At 32.7% G+C, this 15,948-nt stretch overlaps 2 protein-coding genes across 2 annotated transcripts in view; both read right to left on the bottom strand.

The window, feature by feature from the left end:
• LOC129965446 (scoloptoxin SSD14-like) overlaps window positions 1-8,933 on the bottom strand; it is a 123,118-nt gene extending 114,185 nt beyond the window's left edge. The window contains exon 1 of the mRNA XM_056079315.1: window positions 8,656-8,933. Coding sequence (XP_055935290.1) covers window positions 8,656-8,783 — 128 coding nt within the window. The 5' untranslated portion in view covers window positions 8,784-8,933. The remainder of the gene's footprint in view (window positions 1-8,655) is intronic.
• Window positions 8,934-14,075: 5,142 nt separating this feature from the next.
• Window positions 14,076-14,924, bottom strand: LOC129966493 (uncharacterized). Its single transcript, XM_056080920.1, has one exon. The coding sequence runs from the start codon at window positions 14,922-14,924 to the stop codon at window positions 14,076-14,078; it is 849 nt and encodes a 282-aa protein (XP_055936895.1).
• Between the last annotated feature and the right edge of the window lie 1,024 nt (window positions 14,925-15,948).

The raw sequence follows: 15,948 nt of genomic DNA, 5'->3' as shown, positions 1-15,948 counted from the left end.
TTTCTCGGAAGCCCTAACAACCAATATTATACCTTCAGAACAAACAAATCAGCAAAATCCTCAAACTAATGCAACTGCTATAGACTCTCCCCTAGTGAACATAACCAAAACCGCTAATAACGATATGGTAACCATAAAACGAAGCGACTGGTTAGCACTTCTCGAAATAAAAAAAAAAAAAAGCATTTGAGAAAGCTTTATCATCTGCTTCCACTTGTCAGAGCATTTCAAACCAGCCGGTTACGCCAATAGATCAAAGACCTTCTACCTCTACCTCAGTTAGCAATAATGACCCTCAAAATACTGCAATAGTACCTCCTGAAACAACTTCATCAAATATAGAAATAAGGCCACTACAAATTTTATCTATTCCAAAAACATCTTCTTTCTCGGAGAATGATTCAACTGTGAAATCTCGTGTCAAAAACGCTCGTGATTCCCAGAAAGCATAAGAAAAATAGTGATCTGGCTCCAAAATGTAAAGAAAAACACTCAACTAAACGTGCCGCAAAGAGAGGACAAGATATTTCTAGCCCTTCTCGAAGTCTTTTGACAAAAGAAGACTTTTAAAAAATTCCTCTTGATAAAACAGAAGGAAAAACTAACAGTGTCAATGATGATACTGATGCCCCGCTTAAAGTCCATCCATCTGATGATGATATGTCCATTAGCGACGCTGAAGATAAATCTTTATCTTCCTAGGGTTTTTTTTTTCCCCTTCAGTGCTTGTCTTCATGGCCACTTTTATTCCCTGGAACTGTCGTGGTTTCCTAAATAAGTCATCAGAGCTTAAAGATCTTATCAACAAACATAATCCCACCTGTATTGCACTCCAAGAAACATATCTCAAGACGGATAAACACAATATCCGATATTATAAAATTTTCTCCCAACATGATATTCATAATCGAGCTTCAGGTGGCGTTGCTATCCTTGCAGCTGACCATATTCCTTCAATGCCCATTAATCTGAACACAAATCTGCAAGCTGTTGTTATTCAAATCCAGATGCATTCTTTGATTACTGTCTTCAGCCTTTATTTACCTCCAAATGAACGTGTTATTCAATCTGAACTCAATAATCTTATTTCACAGCTTCCGTCACCATTCATAATTTTGGGCGACCTCAATGCCCATAGTCCTTTTTGGGGTAGTCTCGATTCCAATTCCCGTGGTTTGCAAATCGAGCAACTCGTTACAGACCATAATTGATGCCTATTAAATTCAGATGAAAAGACTCATTTTCATCTCCCTACAAGAACTTTTCATTCAGTTGATTTAGCAGTTTATTCTCCATCTCTTTTACCATTCCTTAATTTAACAGTTGATAACGACTTGTATAATAGTGACCATTTCCCTCTGATCGTCTCAGACAATAGATGCAACCCAAACAATCATTCCCATCCATCCAAATACATCCGGAATGCAGCAAATTGGCAAAAATTCACCATTTTAGCTAATATTCAACCCGATATAATCCAATCCTCCACCATAGATGATGCACTAAATTACATAGTTGATGTTATAATTGAAGCAGCAAATAGTTCAATCCCGAAATCATCCGGTAAACGAAAAAAGCAAAACAAACCTTGGTGGGACGACGAATGCAAACACGCATACAAAGAACAACGGAAAGCATGGGGTATCTTCCGAAGATATCCAACAGTGTCGAACATTGTTTATTTTAAAAAGACTAGAGCCGTTTCGAGGAGAATACAACGTCGGAAACGAAGGCTTTCATGGCAAAAATTTGCATCCAGTATCAGCTCTAAGATTTCAAGCCATAAGCTATGGAAAAAAGTAAAGAGAGCATCAAGTGTTTCTACATCAAGCTACACTTCTGTTTTAATTCATAATGGAGTAACATTATCATCCACTAAAGACAAAGCAAATTCTATTGCTTCGACCCTCGCACTTACATCTAGCAGCCAGAATTACCCTCTTTCAATTTTAAAGTATAAAAGAAAAGCAGAAGAACAAAAACTAAAATTTTATTCTCGAACTGATTTTCCCTATAATTGTAATTTTACTTTCTCCGAATTTTAGTCATGTCTCGCCAGTACCCGTGACTCTTCACCGGGTCCCGACAAGATTAACTATTCCATGATTAAAAATTTGACAGTCGAATCCCAAAAAGCTTTACTGTTATTGTACAACCGTATTTGGAATGAGCAGTATTTCCCTATTCTCTGGCAGAAAGCTATTGTAATCCCGATATTAAAACCTGAAAAAGATCCTAAAAACCCAAAAAATTACCGTCCAATTGCTTTAACATGTTGTATATGCAAGCTCTTAGAAAAAATGATTAATCGAGGACTCGTTTACCATTTGGAGACTAACCACTTCCTTCATCTTCATCAAAGTGGTTTTAGGAAAGCTCGGTGTATTCTTGACAACCTACTCGCATTAGAAACTGATATTCGTCTGGCTTTTTTACAAAGAAAACATCCGGTTGCGATATTTTTTGACATTGAAAAAGCGTATGATCGAACCTGGAGATTCGGTATTTTAAAGGATTTACATGACCTCGGATTAAGGGACAACTTACCCATTTTTATTCAAATTTTTTTTTAAATTGAGGAAGTTCCGTGTCAAAGCAGAATCCGAACACTCTTGACTATTTTATTCAGGAGGAGGGAGTTCCTCAAGGCAGTATTTTAAGTGTGACTCTTTTTATTTTAAAAATGAATAATATTTTAAAACAACTTCCCCATTCTGTTAAAGGTTACTTATATGTTGACGACCTGTACATCTCCTGTGCAGGGATGCACATGAATTTTATAGAGAGACAGTTTCAGACTGCTGTAAATAATATAACACAATGGTGCAATGCCAATATTTTTACTATTTCGGCCTCAAAAACTACTGGTATCCACTTTTGTCGAAAAAGAAATCTACATCTTGATCCTGAAATAAAATTAAATGAAGTAATTATACCATTCAAAAATGAAGTTAAATTTCTAGGCATTACCTTTGATAAGAAGCTTACTTTTCTCCCCCACTTAAAAATATTGCGTATAAAATGTGAAAAAGCATTAAACATAATAAAAATTTTGCCAACTACGGCTTGGAGAGCAGATAGACCATCCATGCTTAAAATATACAAAGCTCTCGTTCTATCCAAGCTCGATTATGGTTGTGTTATTTACGGGTCATCCAGAAAAACAGTTTTACAGAAATTAGACCCTGTTCACCATAATGCTCTCAGACTGAGTTCAGGAGCCTTTAGAACCTCTCCAGTTCAGAGCCTATATGTTGATTACTTTGTGACTTATCTTGAATTTAGGCGAGAAATGCTATCTCTTTACTATTATTTTAGAATTAAATCAAATGCACATCATCCTTTTCATAATTTTAAACTCCGCCCATTCTTAACTCGAATACAAGAAGCACGAAAATTTTTTATACCAGTATATTTTACTAGAATTCATAACATTCTCAAGGACCTAAATCTACTTCACCTGCATGCAACACCCCAATTGGGCAATATTTTTCCTCTATGGACAATTCCCAATATACAATACTTAAATCCATTTGAAGGGTTTGCCAAATCTAACACTGCAGATTCTATTTATAGACAAATTTTTTATGAACATAGGCATCACTATAATGATTACATTGCAATATACACAGATGGATCAAAAACATCTGATAGTGTCTCATTTGTTGTGGTTATCCAAAACGCAGTCTTTTCGTTCAAAATCAATCCTTCAGGGTCAGTCTTCACAGCGGAGATAACGGTTGTTCTATTTGTCCTAGAAAAAATATCCGACAGTCTACAAGATAAATATATAATTTACACCGATTCATTACAGTCTCCAAAATCATCCCATCTTCATTCTAAAAATCATCCTTTGGTCTTAAAGATTTTAAACCAATTTAATAGACTTTCCTCTCGTGGATTTACTATTTTATTATGTTGGGTGCCTTCTCATGTAGGGATTGGGAGCAACGAGAAGGCGGACAGTGCCGCCAAATCAGCTACTTCTACAGCAAATATTAGTATCCCTGTGAGTGATTTAAAAAAACACATCACTTTGCTCTACATCTCAAAATGGCAGACGCAGTTGGATCTGTTAACAGAAAACAAACTTCATAGTGTTAAACCTCATGTTGAACCTTGGCCATGTCTTCCAAATAGAAAAGCAAACACTATCTTAACCCGTTTGCGGATAGGTCACACCAGATTCACCCATCGCCATCTACTTTTTGGAGAAGCGGCACTCTCAATGCAATTGCATCATGTCTGTTTACCATATTCTCAGTGAATGTCCAAAGTTTAGTACTCAACGTTTATATCATTTTAACAACCTCACAAATGCTTGATAGAATACCACATGCTAATCTGTTTGCTTTTTTGAAATCAGTAGTTTTTATCCCCATATTTAAGTAATCTTCATCTTTTTCATATTTTTTAAAGCTGAAATTATCTTTTTAATCCTAAAATAAATACAGTTTGGCGCAGCTTAGTCAATACCATGGCTCTTGTGCCAATAAAATCCAAATCCAATCACTTAAAAGGAAATTCATAATTCAAACATCATTTGTTAATTTTTTACAGTTTCCTGTATTTTTGCGATTTTCACCTACTAAACTTCATTTGGGACCCTATGTTGTATAGTGATTTTTAATCTTCTTGATGTCTACTATCACCCCTCTGAATTTTTCGGTCGAATTCGGCAACACCCTGTACATACACACACTCTCACAAAAAAAAAGGATCTTTTATAAAAAAAGTAATTAGTTTTTTTCCCCATGTTTTTTTTTTTCCTCCCGGTTATATCAAAGTGCTCAAAACTAAAGATAATTTCTTACAGAATATTACACAAGATATGCTAAAGAGTATATTGTTTTGGGTATTTATATTAAAATTCATTTTGATTCGATTTAAAAGAAGTTTACATCGTTGATACGAATTCCTGTTCATAGAGAGTTAATAATTGCAGCCAAAGTTATGTTCTGGTTAAAAATTCCTTCTCTTTTATTTTATATATATATATAATTTCCATTCAACAAATTTTCTTAAGCATTTTTGTGCTGATCTCTATTGATTGCAGTTAATGCCATTAATATTACGAATTCTTGAATCGTAAATTAAGTTAATGAGTTCTGGAATATACCAATTAATATTATTGAAAGATGGTGGCATCATACTTTTCATTTTCATTCAAAATTTCATGAATAAAGAAAGATAATTTATTTTATCAATATTTAAATCATTTTGTGATACTCCTACTAATAAGAATTCCTTGAATATCCATCTACTAGCAAAACCAGGACCTATTGATAATTTCATAAATTCATCTTGACATTGAAACAAAATTTATTTGCTTTATTGAGTTTTTGAATGGTTTTGAATTCATACTGAAACAAAATTAGCAGAATATTTTCAACTTAATAGATCAACTAATAAGATAGTATATGATTGTACGGAAAAAAGAATTATTGATGAAGATATAATCTTAAAAAGTTACTTTGATTTCTATAATTATAATTAGTATATGATTGTAGGGAAAAAAGAATTATTGATGAAGATATCTTAAAAAGTTACTTTGATTTCTATAATTTGACAGTTCATTATTGATTTGCAGATTTTATATATTATTAATTTTAGACAATATATTATTCACAAAAATCTACAAATTAATTCACATCTAAACTGAAAACTGCTATAGAAAATGACCCTGTCTTTTACAAACAAACAATAATAATTCAATTTCATACGATTTATAAATTATTTAAAAAATTAAAAGCCATTCTGAAGTGAAATGTGAAGAATAAATAACTTGACATGCATTTCATTTTTGCAAAACATTTTTAATTGATTTACCACCATGATTATGATACATTTTTGAAGCTATGACAGATTAATTTTTGATCTGTGCACAAATTATTGCAATATTTTACTTTGTGTATTATACCATATGATCATTTACCTTTCTGTGGTGTGTTTATTTTGCAAAATGTGTACTTAAATGAAAACTGTCTAAAATTAACTACATGTGTTAAAAATAATTAAAATTAACTGTTATTAATTGTTGCAATGTCATTAAATATGGTTAAAAATGATTAATCTATTTGTGGCCCTTTTTCATTCGCAAGGCTGAAATTGGCATCCAATTTGAATGTTGGCACTATTCTCTTAATGTCTACACCACTAAAAAAGTATTTACAATAAGCTAGTGTTGTCACCACCAGTAAAATTATGCGTGTGCTAAAAGAGAAATGGCACAGTGTCATATAGTTGTTCTGCAGAACAAGTATTTCATATTGGTCCATTTTCCTGCACTATTACTAAAAGGAACAATATTAGTCGAATGTAAATCTACTAAAAGATTAGTTCAGAAGATATAACTTTTCTTTCTTTTTCTGTTGGAGACATACTTTCTCTTTATATATGTATACATATAAATAAAAGCCCCAATTAATTATTAAATTTCAATTTTGAAATAAAAAAGATTTTTTTACCCATTATGCATATATATATATGCATGTATGATGTACAGAAATGTTATATTATAAATATTTATCGCTGAATACTTTTCTTAATATGATTAACAGCTTCATAGTAAGATAAAGAAATCATTTATCAACAATATCATACAATATGAATTCTATATTAAGAACTGAATAGTATGTTCGGAAGGGCACATTAAAAAGAAACTGAAAATTGAATATTACTTAAACTGAACTTATTTCTATTTAAATGCAAAATACTTTGAATGTTACAAATATCAGCTATAACTTATTAAATATAAATGAGATGTTTTAAAAGGTATGAATTCTCTAATGCTAAAAATTTTGGATATAATTTAAAGATTGTTGAAGTTATCATTGAAATTGAAACAAATAAAATACCTTTTTATTAAGAATTATGAATTACATAACAATGTAGATAAATCTTATAAAATGTGCAATTTGAAAAAAAAATGAATGAAATTAAAAGATTCAGAATATAAATATTTTTTCAATGGGTATTTGCATTTTATAACAGCAGCAGTTAGATTTTATCACCAAGTAACGAGATATACTGCAAAGATAGTTGCATTATGTAGAATGGAATCTGATAATCATGGCATAATCTGAAAATTGTCAAATAAACCTGAGGGCTGCTCTAAGATGTAATTACTTAAAAATGTATACTTAAAATAAAAAGAACTTCTAATCAAGGAATCATTATTTGTTGCAGATTAATAATGTTTCGCAAACATATTTTTATTGTCGTACAGATTGAAATATTAATGTAGAAATGTATCTCATGAAAATAATGATGTTGATGATTCCAAGAACAATTTAAGTGTGAATAGAAAAAAAAAGTTAAGAAACAATTCATTAATAATAAGCAGATGAATTAACAATCAATAGAATAATGATTAAAATGCTGAAATTATAATAACTTCAAAAGCCGATATTACATTTTATATCCCATTTATATTCAAAAAATTGATATAGATAGTACAAAAATTGAAGAATGCTTTTAATAGAAAATTCATAAATATTTAATTTTATAGAATTTGCCAAAATACCAAGTAACAATATTTAAACAGTTTAAAGCCAGGCACTCTTAATCAAAACCCATTAATTTAAATTGAGAAATTCAAATAATCTTAGTTACATTATTATTATTTTCAATTCATCAATAAAGCATAATCTGTTGCAAGAAACACTTATGTTTATTCTTCACTAAATTTTCCATTGCATCTAGATACTTAAGCAAAATTTTTACAAGATAAGCAAAAATACAGTATTAAAAATATGTTAACAGAAAGAATGACTCAGGATTAAGAAATTATTTATAAAAATATTAAATAAAAATTACAGCTAAGAAAAAACTTTTTTTGACGTGTAAGCAAAGTAAGCTAATACTAATATTAGTGAATTTTCACATGTTACTTAAATATATGGAAGTTTTTAAAAGAGCATATAAAGACATAATATAAAACTCTAATAGAAGTAATAATAATAATAATATTGACAAGAGATTGAAACAAAAATCCAATTTCTTATTCCACTCTAGATTTTATTGTTAATAAAACAAAACTGCAGAAAAAAAACTATCATGAAATTATTAATAAAATATTAAAACTTAACGTGAAAAGCTTTTACAAATTATGATAAGCTAAGCCCTGCTTTTATCCAATTATTAAATTAATTTTTAATTTCATGTCTTTCTACGTTGAATTCATTATCAAAGATTGATTTGAATTCAAACCGTGATTGTAAAATTGTTTATTTTCTCCGAGATTAAATCATGACTAATTTTATTTTTCTTATTATATTTTATAATTTCAATACATCTATATCACGTCTTCAAAATTAGACCAAAGGATTACAATTTCCATCACAGAACTAGTGAATCCAGTGCAAGGTAAGTCTGTTCACGATTCAAATGTTGTTACATTGGAATGTAAAGTTTAAAATTCATCTCATGATAAATTCTTCGTCATTAAATCAACTTAGATCAATCATAATAAGTTTTGTACCTCGAGAACAAGATATTAACATGTCTAAGTATTGTTTTTGTTTGAAATATTTAAAATTAAACAAATAAAAAGCATACAAATGATACACACAACAATTTTCATCTTTTGCCTAACTAATCAAAACATCAATGCTGATTCATGCATTTGCACAAGAATGTGTTAACATAGCATACCGTTTATAAGGCCATAAATAGGGAACAGATGACTTGGTTTGCACGAAAGTTTTTTCCTTGTCATCGAAAGTACTTAATTGCACGTAAGACCCATGTGTGGATCGACTTGCTGAAGGTTCTCGATTCATTTGAAATAAAAATAAAAATTAGTAGAAATGAACAGAAACTTGAATAAATCTCATTCAATGATACATCTCCTAGTTGCTACACCGGTTGTCCTCACTGTTTATAAATATTGAAAAGACGACAAACTGATGTCCACTAAACTGTGACGCAATGTGTGGTTGGCAGTTATGGTTAAGAAATAGAGCTGTAACATATCAAATCCAGTTTAAGGTATCCGACTACGTTCGAAGGGATATTTTTTCAAAATTGGATTCTTAAAAAAAACAAACTATTAATGGTTTTTAAATGTATTGTCAATTATAAACAGCATAAATACAAAAAAATTATTTGAAAATATAAGGAAAATTTGTAGTAAATTTTGATGAAATTTAAACAAAATAGTTAATACTCTGCACAAAATTGTAATGCAGCAATCCTATTTTTCTTTGTATACAATTTATAGATTATAATGATGAATAAAACGAATCAAAATCTAAGAAACATTTTGAGATGCGAAGAAATTATGGGTAAAAATATACATTTTTGCCATAAATTTACAACTTAATTTTTCTAAAAACACTTATAAATGAAAAAGTATTTCACCAAAAATAAAACTTTTGGCTCATTTCATTGCCCATATTATTTAAGACACACGCTGAAATTTTTATGTAAATAACTCTATTAGTTTTTGAGATATCATATTAACGGTGGAGAATTTTTATGAAAATTAAAGTTTTGAGAAAATTGAAGGACAAATTTTAGCTTTAAAAAAAAATCGTTTGAAATTGTTTAAAATTTTCCTGGATGGTAGGGCATGCTTTCCTTTTCCTAGAAAATATACTATTTTGGAAAGAGGAAAACCTGAACTACAAGAAATAATAATAATATAAAAGAATTCGTCAATGTGGTTGATGACCAGTGTTTTTAACGTAGTCAGATACCTTAAGCTACGAACACAGTAGAGATAACGAATATTTGACGAATTGTTTTTATTTTGTAATCAATTGTCACAAATGTCAGTGATCAATACTATTCACGGGAAAATGTGATTCAAGCATTCACATGTCTTAACAGCGTTTTTTTTTCAATTACAGATCTCGAATCGTTATAAAAAAAATATTATCGATCCATCCTGTCTTATCTGATAGATGTTTGAAAAGAAGATTCCATTGATTCATAATGTTAAGTCTCTCACATACTGATCCATTTCTGGAAAAGACCTAAGTATTTACAGCGGAACCTATTGATCACATGTAGAGTCGCTGACCGAGATAGGCAGAAAATTCCCTGAATCAGTTGTATGAATGGGCATCACTTAAAACAATAAGCTGCTTATCTCATACATAAAAAAGATCTCACTCAGGCATCGACATAAAAGTATTTTTTTTTTCTGAAGAAGTTCCTGCAAATATTTAAAGATCCAAAACTCCCTTAAAGTAATGTGAACGTCATAATTATTACTATTATTAATATTTTTCCATAGTTTTAACGATTTGATATTCACATATTTTAATTCTCTGAGAATTTTGTTGGCTCAACGAAATGAATTTTTTATTCATGCTAGTATTCTTTATTCATGGAAACAGAATTTAATCTTCCTTTTAAGAAATATCAAGAGGAGAACACCTGCTGTTGATCACTAGTCAAAATGAAAGAATAACTATTGATAACAATTTACGATTTGGAGGAAGGGATTTACAAATATTTATTAAGTATTTTTGAATAATAAAAGTGATATTTTAAATTCATTACTACTTACAAATATCCCATCTTAAATTTTTAAATAAAAATTGGGATATGATTAAAATTCATCCAAATCTATATACTTTTTTTAAATGCATAATAGTTTGGTGCGTGGTTTAACACGCTTTGCGAAATTGACTTTAAATTAAAGTATTAAAAAATTTTTACTTAATGAAAACTACCAGTCATGTAAATAACAAAAATAAATTTTAATTACAAATTAAATTAACAAATATAAATCATGATACATTGGCCGTAATTCCATCGACCAGCACGAGGCAGATGTTCGGAGCAAGCCGGCGAAGGCAGGAAGTGAGTCGCTCGTATTCGTTGGAGAGCAAAGTTCATCTCCGTAGGTATGATTGATGCTTATCACCAACTGGCGAAACAAACAGCCATTTATCGCCTGTTTGGCCGCTGCACACTCCCTCCGCAGTCTCATTGTAAATGGACATAACGACGTGGGGGTCGAACTTGTCGCCCTGAGCGAGTTGTTTGCCTTGCTGAAACGACGATGGATGTCTCAGCTGGAAGTGTTTTGGTACACTTTGTAGTGAAACTTGCTTCTTGTTTGGCCGGTAGTATACTTGAACACTCAGGAGGAATTATAAAAGCAGGTTTCAGACGGTCTATGGATATGGTATGGGAAGTTCCCTTGATCTCGAGATCAAAAGTTTTCTTTCGCCTGACAAGAACTTTGTACGGTCCATCATATGGTGCTTGTAGTGGCTTACGTACACTGTCATGTCTCACAAATACATGTGAGCACTCGTTGAGGTGAGGATGCACAAAGACTGTTCTTTGTCCATGACAGGACGTTGGAACTGGTCTCATCGTTGCAAAATGACGTTTTAAGTCCTCCACGAGTTGCTTGGGTGATGCGTCTCCAGGTGTTGAATCGAAAAATTCTCCTGGTAGTCGCAGAGACTTGCCATATACCAGCTCAGCTGTCGTCGCTTGCAGATCCTCTTTGAAGACGGACCGGAATCCGAGTAACAAAGTGGGCAGTGCTGCAGACCACTGATCTATGTTGTAGGCTTTCAAAGCTGCCTTTAATGGGCGGTGGAACTCTTCGATCAAGCCATTGGCTTGAGGATGATAAGGAGAAGATATTATCCTTTTAATTCCTAGTAGCTCAGAGAGAGCATGGAACAAATCACTCTCAAAATGTCTGCCTTGGTCAGTAGTAATTCTTGCAGGACAACCAAATCTGGCTATCCAGTGCTTAAAAAAGTTTTGTGCTACTGTCTGTGCTGTCATGTCTGGAATTGGTACGGCTTCTGGCCATCTCGTGAACCTATCTATCACTGTTAAACAATAATGGTTTCCTTGAGAAGGCGGTAGAGGGCCTACAAGGTACAGGTGCACATGTTCGAACCTCTGCGATTGGTCTACAAATTTTCCTACTGGGGTCTTAGTATGACGAATTACCTTCGATTTTTGACACGGGATGCAATGTTTAGCCCAATTGTTACAATCTTTTCGAATGGAAGGCCAAATAAAACGCGATCGAATTAATTTTGAAGTGCTGCGAATGCTAGAATGAGATAAATTATGTAATGGTGCAAAAATTTGTTGACGAAATGATTCAGGAATATAGGGTCGAGCTGTACCTGTTGATACATCACAATAAATGGGAGTTTCGCAATTTGGAAAAGCAATTCTTTTAAATTGTAATGTTACAGAATTATCGATTAAATTTTTTAATACAGAATCAATTTGTTGTGCTTGTGCAATTTCGTTATAATCTATGGGATTTCGCATGTTTATTGCGTTTATCCTCGAAAGTGCAGCTGCTAATATATTCTCAGAGCCTTTTATGTGGTGAATATCGGTGGTAAATTGAGATATAAAATCTAATTGTCTAGCCTGTCTCGGAGAGCATTTGTCTAAGCGTTGTTGGAAAGCGTAAGTTAACGGCTTATGATCAGTAAACAAAGAGAAATTTCTAGCTTCAAGCATATGCCTAAAGTGTTTGATGGCAGCATAAGCTGCTAATAACTCTCTGTCGTAAGCGCTATAGTTTCTTTCTGCTGGGGAGAGTTTCCAAGAAAAGAATGCGAGTGGTTGCAATTCTTCATCAACTAATTGAGACAATGTCCCTCCGATTGCATAGTCTGAAGCATCGACTTGTAAAATTAATGTGGCATCTGGTTTTGGATGTGCTAATAAAACAGCATTTGCGATTAATTGTTTACAATTTTGGAATTCTTCTTCCGCTTTATCTGACCAGTCCAATTTCGTTTTATCATTCTTTTTTGCGCCTTTTAAATATGAAGTTAAATGTATCTGATGTTTTGCTATGTTCGGTAAAAATCTACGGAAGAAATTTAAAAAACCTAAAAATCTTTGAAGATCTTCAACTGTTTTTGGTTGTGGATACTTAAGAATCGGTTCAACTTTATCGGGTAAAGGTTTAGTTCCCGAACTAGTAATCAAATGACCTAAGAAAGGAATTTCTGAGACGCCAAATATGCATTTTGAAACATTTATGGTTAGTCCATATGTATTTAATCGCTCCAGTACGATTCTTAAATGAGTTTTATGCTCTTCTTCACTGGAACTAAATATTAAAATATCATCCAAATAGACATAGCAGAATTTAATATCTCCCAGGATTTCATTCATGAATCGCTGAAAAGTTTGTGCTGCCCCATATAGTCCAAAATTTAAGAGGTGGAATTCAAGCAGTCCAAATGGTGTCCAAACTGCGGTTTTTTGTATATGATCCGGATGGACTGGTATGTGAAAATAAGCACGGACTATATCAAGTTTCGAAAAAATATTTTTTCCGTGGAGTGCATTGAAAAAATCCTGGATATGGGGTATGGGGTAACGGTCAGGTACAGTACAGGCATTCAATCTCCTATAGTCGCCCACAGGACGAATGCTGCCTGAGCTTTTGGAAACGACATGAAGAGGAGACGACCAAGGTGATTTTGATGGCCGGCATATGCCTTGATCCATCATGAACTGAAACTCTTTTTTGACGGCGTCATACATTTCTGGATTTAGCCTTCTAGGTTTACTATGGAAAGGCGGACCGGTTGTTTCAATAAAATGTACCGTATTATGTTTAACAGGTTTTACACCAAATGTTAATTTTGTTAATTCTGGGAATTCTTCCAAAATTTTATGGTATATTGATTCACCAGAAATAAGTTTTAGAGATGCATAATTTGTTGATTTTGAAATTATTCCGGGTTGGGTAAATTTAGTAACATTATCAATAAGTTTGCGCCCTTTGATATCTATTAATAGGTCAAAGGTTTGTAAAAAATCGGCCCCTATTATTGGAACAGGCACATTAGGAATTAAAAATTTCCATGGGAAATTTCGCCTGAGATCTAAGTCCACATTTAATAATTTAGATCCATAAGTATGAATTTTGGAGTTGTTAGCTGCAAAAAGTTGCAGAGAATCAGGTTTTAGATTTTTTTAGTTTTTGTTGAGTGGTATGCATGAAACATCAGAACCAGAATCTATCAAAAATTTGAAATGGGATCTCTTATTATAAACATGCAAACGATATGATTGCGCGGCTGCCGTCGATGTAGGTTGATTGACAGCCGCTATTGCCAGTTTCCCTGATCCGCGTTAGTTGAGTACGAACAAGGCAATACGCACTTCAGTGCCTTTTCTCCGAATCGCGAATGATAATAACAGAATTTTCTCCCACGATCACCGGAACGCCCACGCGAAAAACTGCGCTGTCTGTTTTTCCGATGGAAAGGGCCTCTGCTTCTGTAGCGGGAAAGCCGTTGTACCTGCTTACTTAAAGCGGCGATTTCGCTTCGGAGTTCAGTAAACTCATCCAGAGTGGAAGCTTTCCGCAAGGCATTACTTTCCGCGCTTCGGCTTACGGCAAAGACGCTACTATCTGTTGAGGAAATACGGACCTCGGCAATTTTGTCAGCCATGTTGGCCAAATTGTCCGGGGGTTCAGAACTTATTGATAAAATTGCCTGCATTTCTGAAGGCAGTCTTTGCAGCCATAAAGTTTTGAGAAAATCGTCTTTTATGCCCGTGCCACCACCGAGTTCGCGCATCTTTCGGAGTAACTGCGATGGTTTATCGGCGCCTAAATGTAGTTCAGAAAGTAGTCGAGGGATCTGTTCATTTTCCGAAGCGGAAAATTCGGCTATAAGTCGAGTCTTTAACGCATCATATTTGTTGGTGTCAGGGGGTGTGAGTGAAATATCAGCTACCGCAGATAAAGTTTCCGGATCAATAGTTGCAATCAAATGATTGTATTTTGTAAGATCATTGGTTATTTTAGCTAGAGCAAAATTGCTTTCCACTTGAATGAACCATAATTTTATATTGTTCCTCCACAGCGGTGGTATTTTCACCGAAAGATGGGACACCTGCGACTCTGTCGGAGCGTCAGCATTGACAGTTTCGTTTTCAGAATTAAGCATTTTTGGTTTCTCGTTGTGGAAAACTAATAATTTTTACAATATTTACGAATATCAGAAAAATTTATGATTATTTAAATACACGTGTTTTTAAAAAAATTTGGGAGTTGAGAATCATAATAATAAACATGGTAGCCAAAACGAAAGTAATAAGAAATGAATACTTCGAATATGAAAAATAACACAAAAATTAATACTGAATATAAATATTACAATTTCTTTGCCAAAATAATGGGGAAATGAAATATTGACCAATCACAGAGAAATGAAAATAATATTCGAACACATACCTGATCCTTGATGCATTACTTCTCGGCACAATAATCCAAAATAATCCATAACGAAAAGTAATTGAGAAGCTCAATCACCAAAATCTGATTTCAGCATATTTTAGAAATTTTGATGCTGGACTTCGCAAATTTTAGAAAAGTAAAAAAGAAAGTACCGAGTCACCAGTTTGGTGCGTGGTTTAACACGCATTGCCAAATTTACTTTAAATTAAAGTATTAAAACAGTTTTACTTAATGAAAACTGCCAGCCATGTAAATAACAAAAATAAATTTTAATTACAAATTAAATTAACAAATATAAATCACGATACATTGGCAGTAATTCCATCGACCAGCACGAGGCAGATGTTCGGAGTAAGCCGGCGAAGGCAGGAAGTGAGTCGCTCGTATTCGTTGGAGAGCAAAGTTCATCTGCGTAGGTATGATTGATGCTTATCGCCAACTGGCGAAACAAACAGCCATTTATCGCCTGTTTGGCCGCTGCAATAGAAAAGTGTTGACATAAAGTATACAATAATAGTTTTTGCATGTCAGTTATATAGTTTACAATGTAATTAAGTATTAAAATCTCTTAGTTTTTTTTAAAAATATCAGTTTTATCTCAAGTGTATCATGGATTTTTAACAGCAAAAAATTATATTAATCCATTTTAAAATTATTAGGTGAACTGCCTTTCTAACTTTTCAATAAACAATTTTTTTTTATTTAAAATATTTCTTGATTGAAATATAACTATT

The sequence above is a fragment of the Argiope bruennichi genome, chromosome 4, assembly GCF_947563725.1.
Source record: "Argiope bruennichi chromosome 4, qqArgBrue1.1, whole genome shotgun sequence".
Classification (NCBI taxonomy): Eukaryota; Metazoa; Arthropoda; class Arachnida; order Araneae; family Araneidae; genus Argiope; species Argiope bruennichi.
Note: the sequence above shows the minus strand (reverse complement) of the source record. Positions and strands in the feature narration are given on the sequence as shown.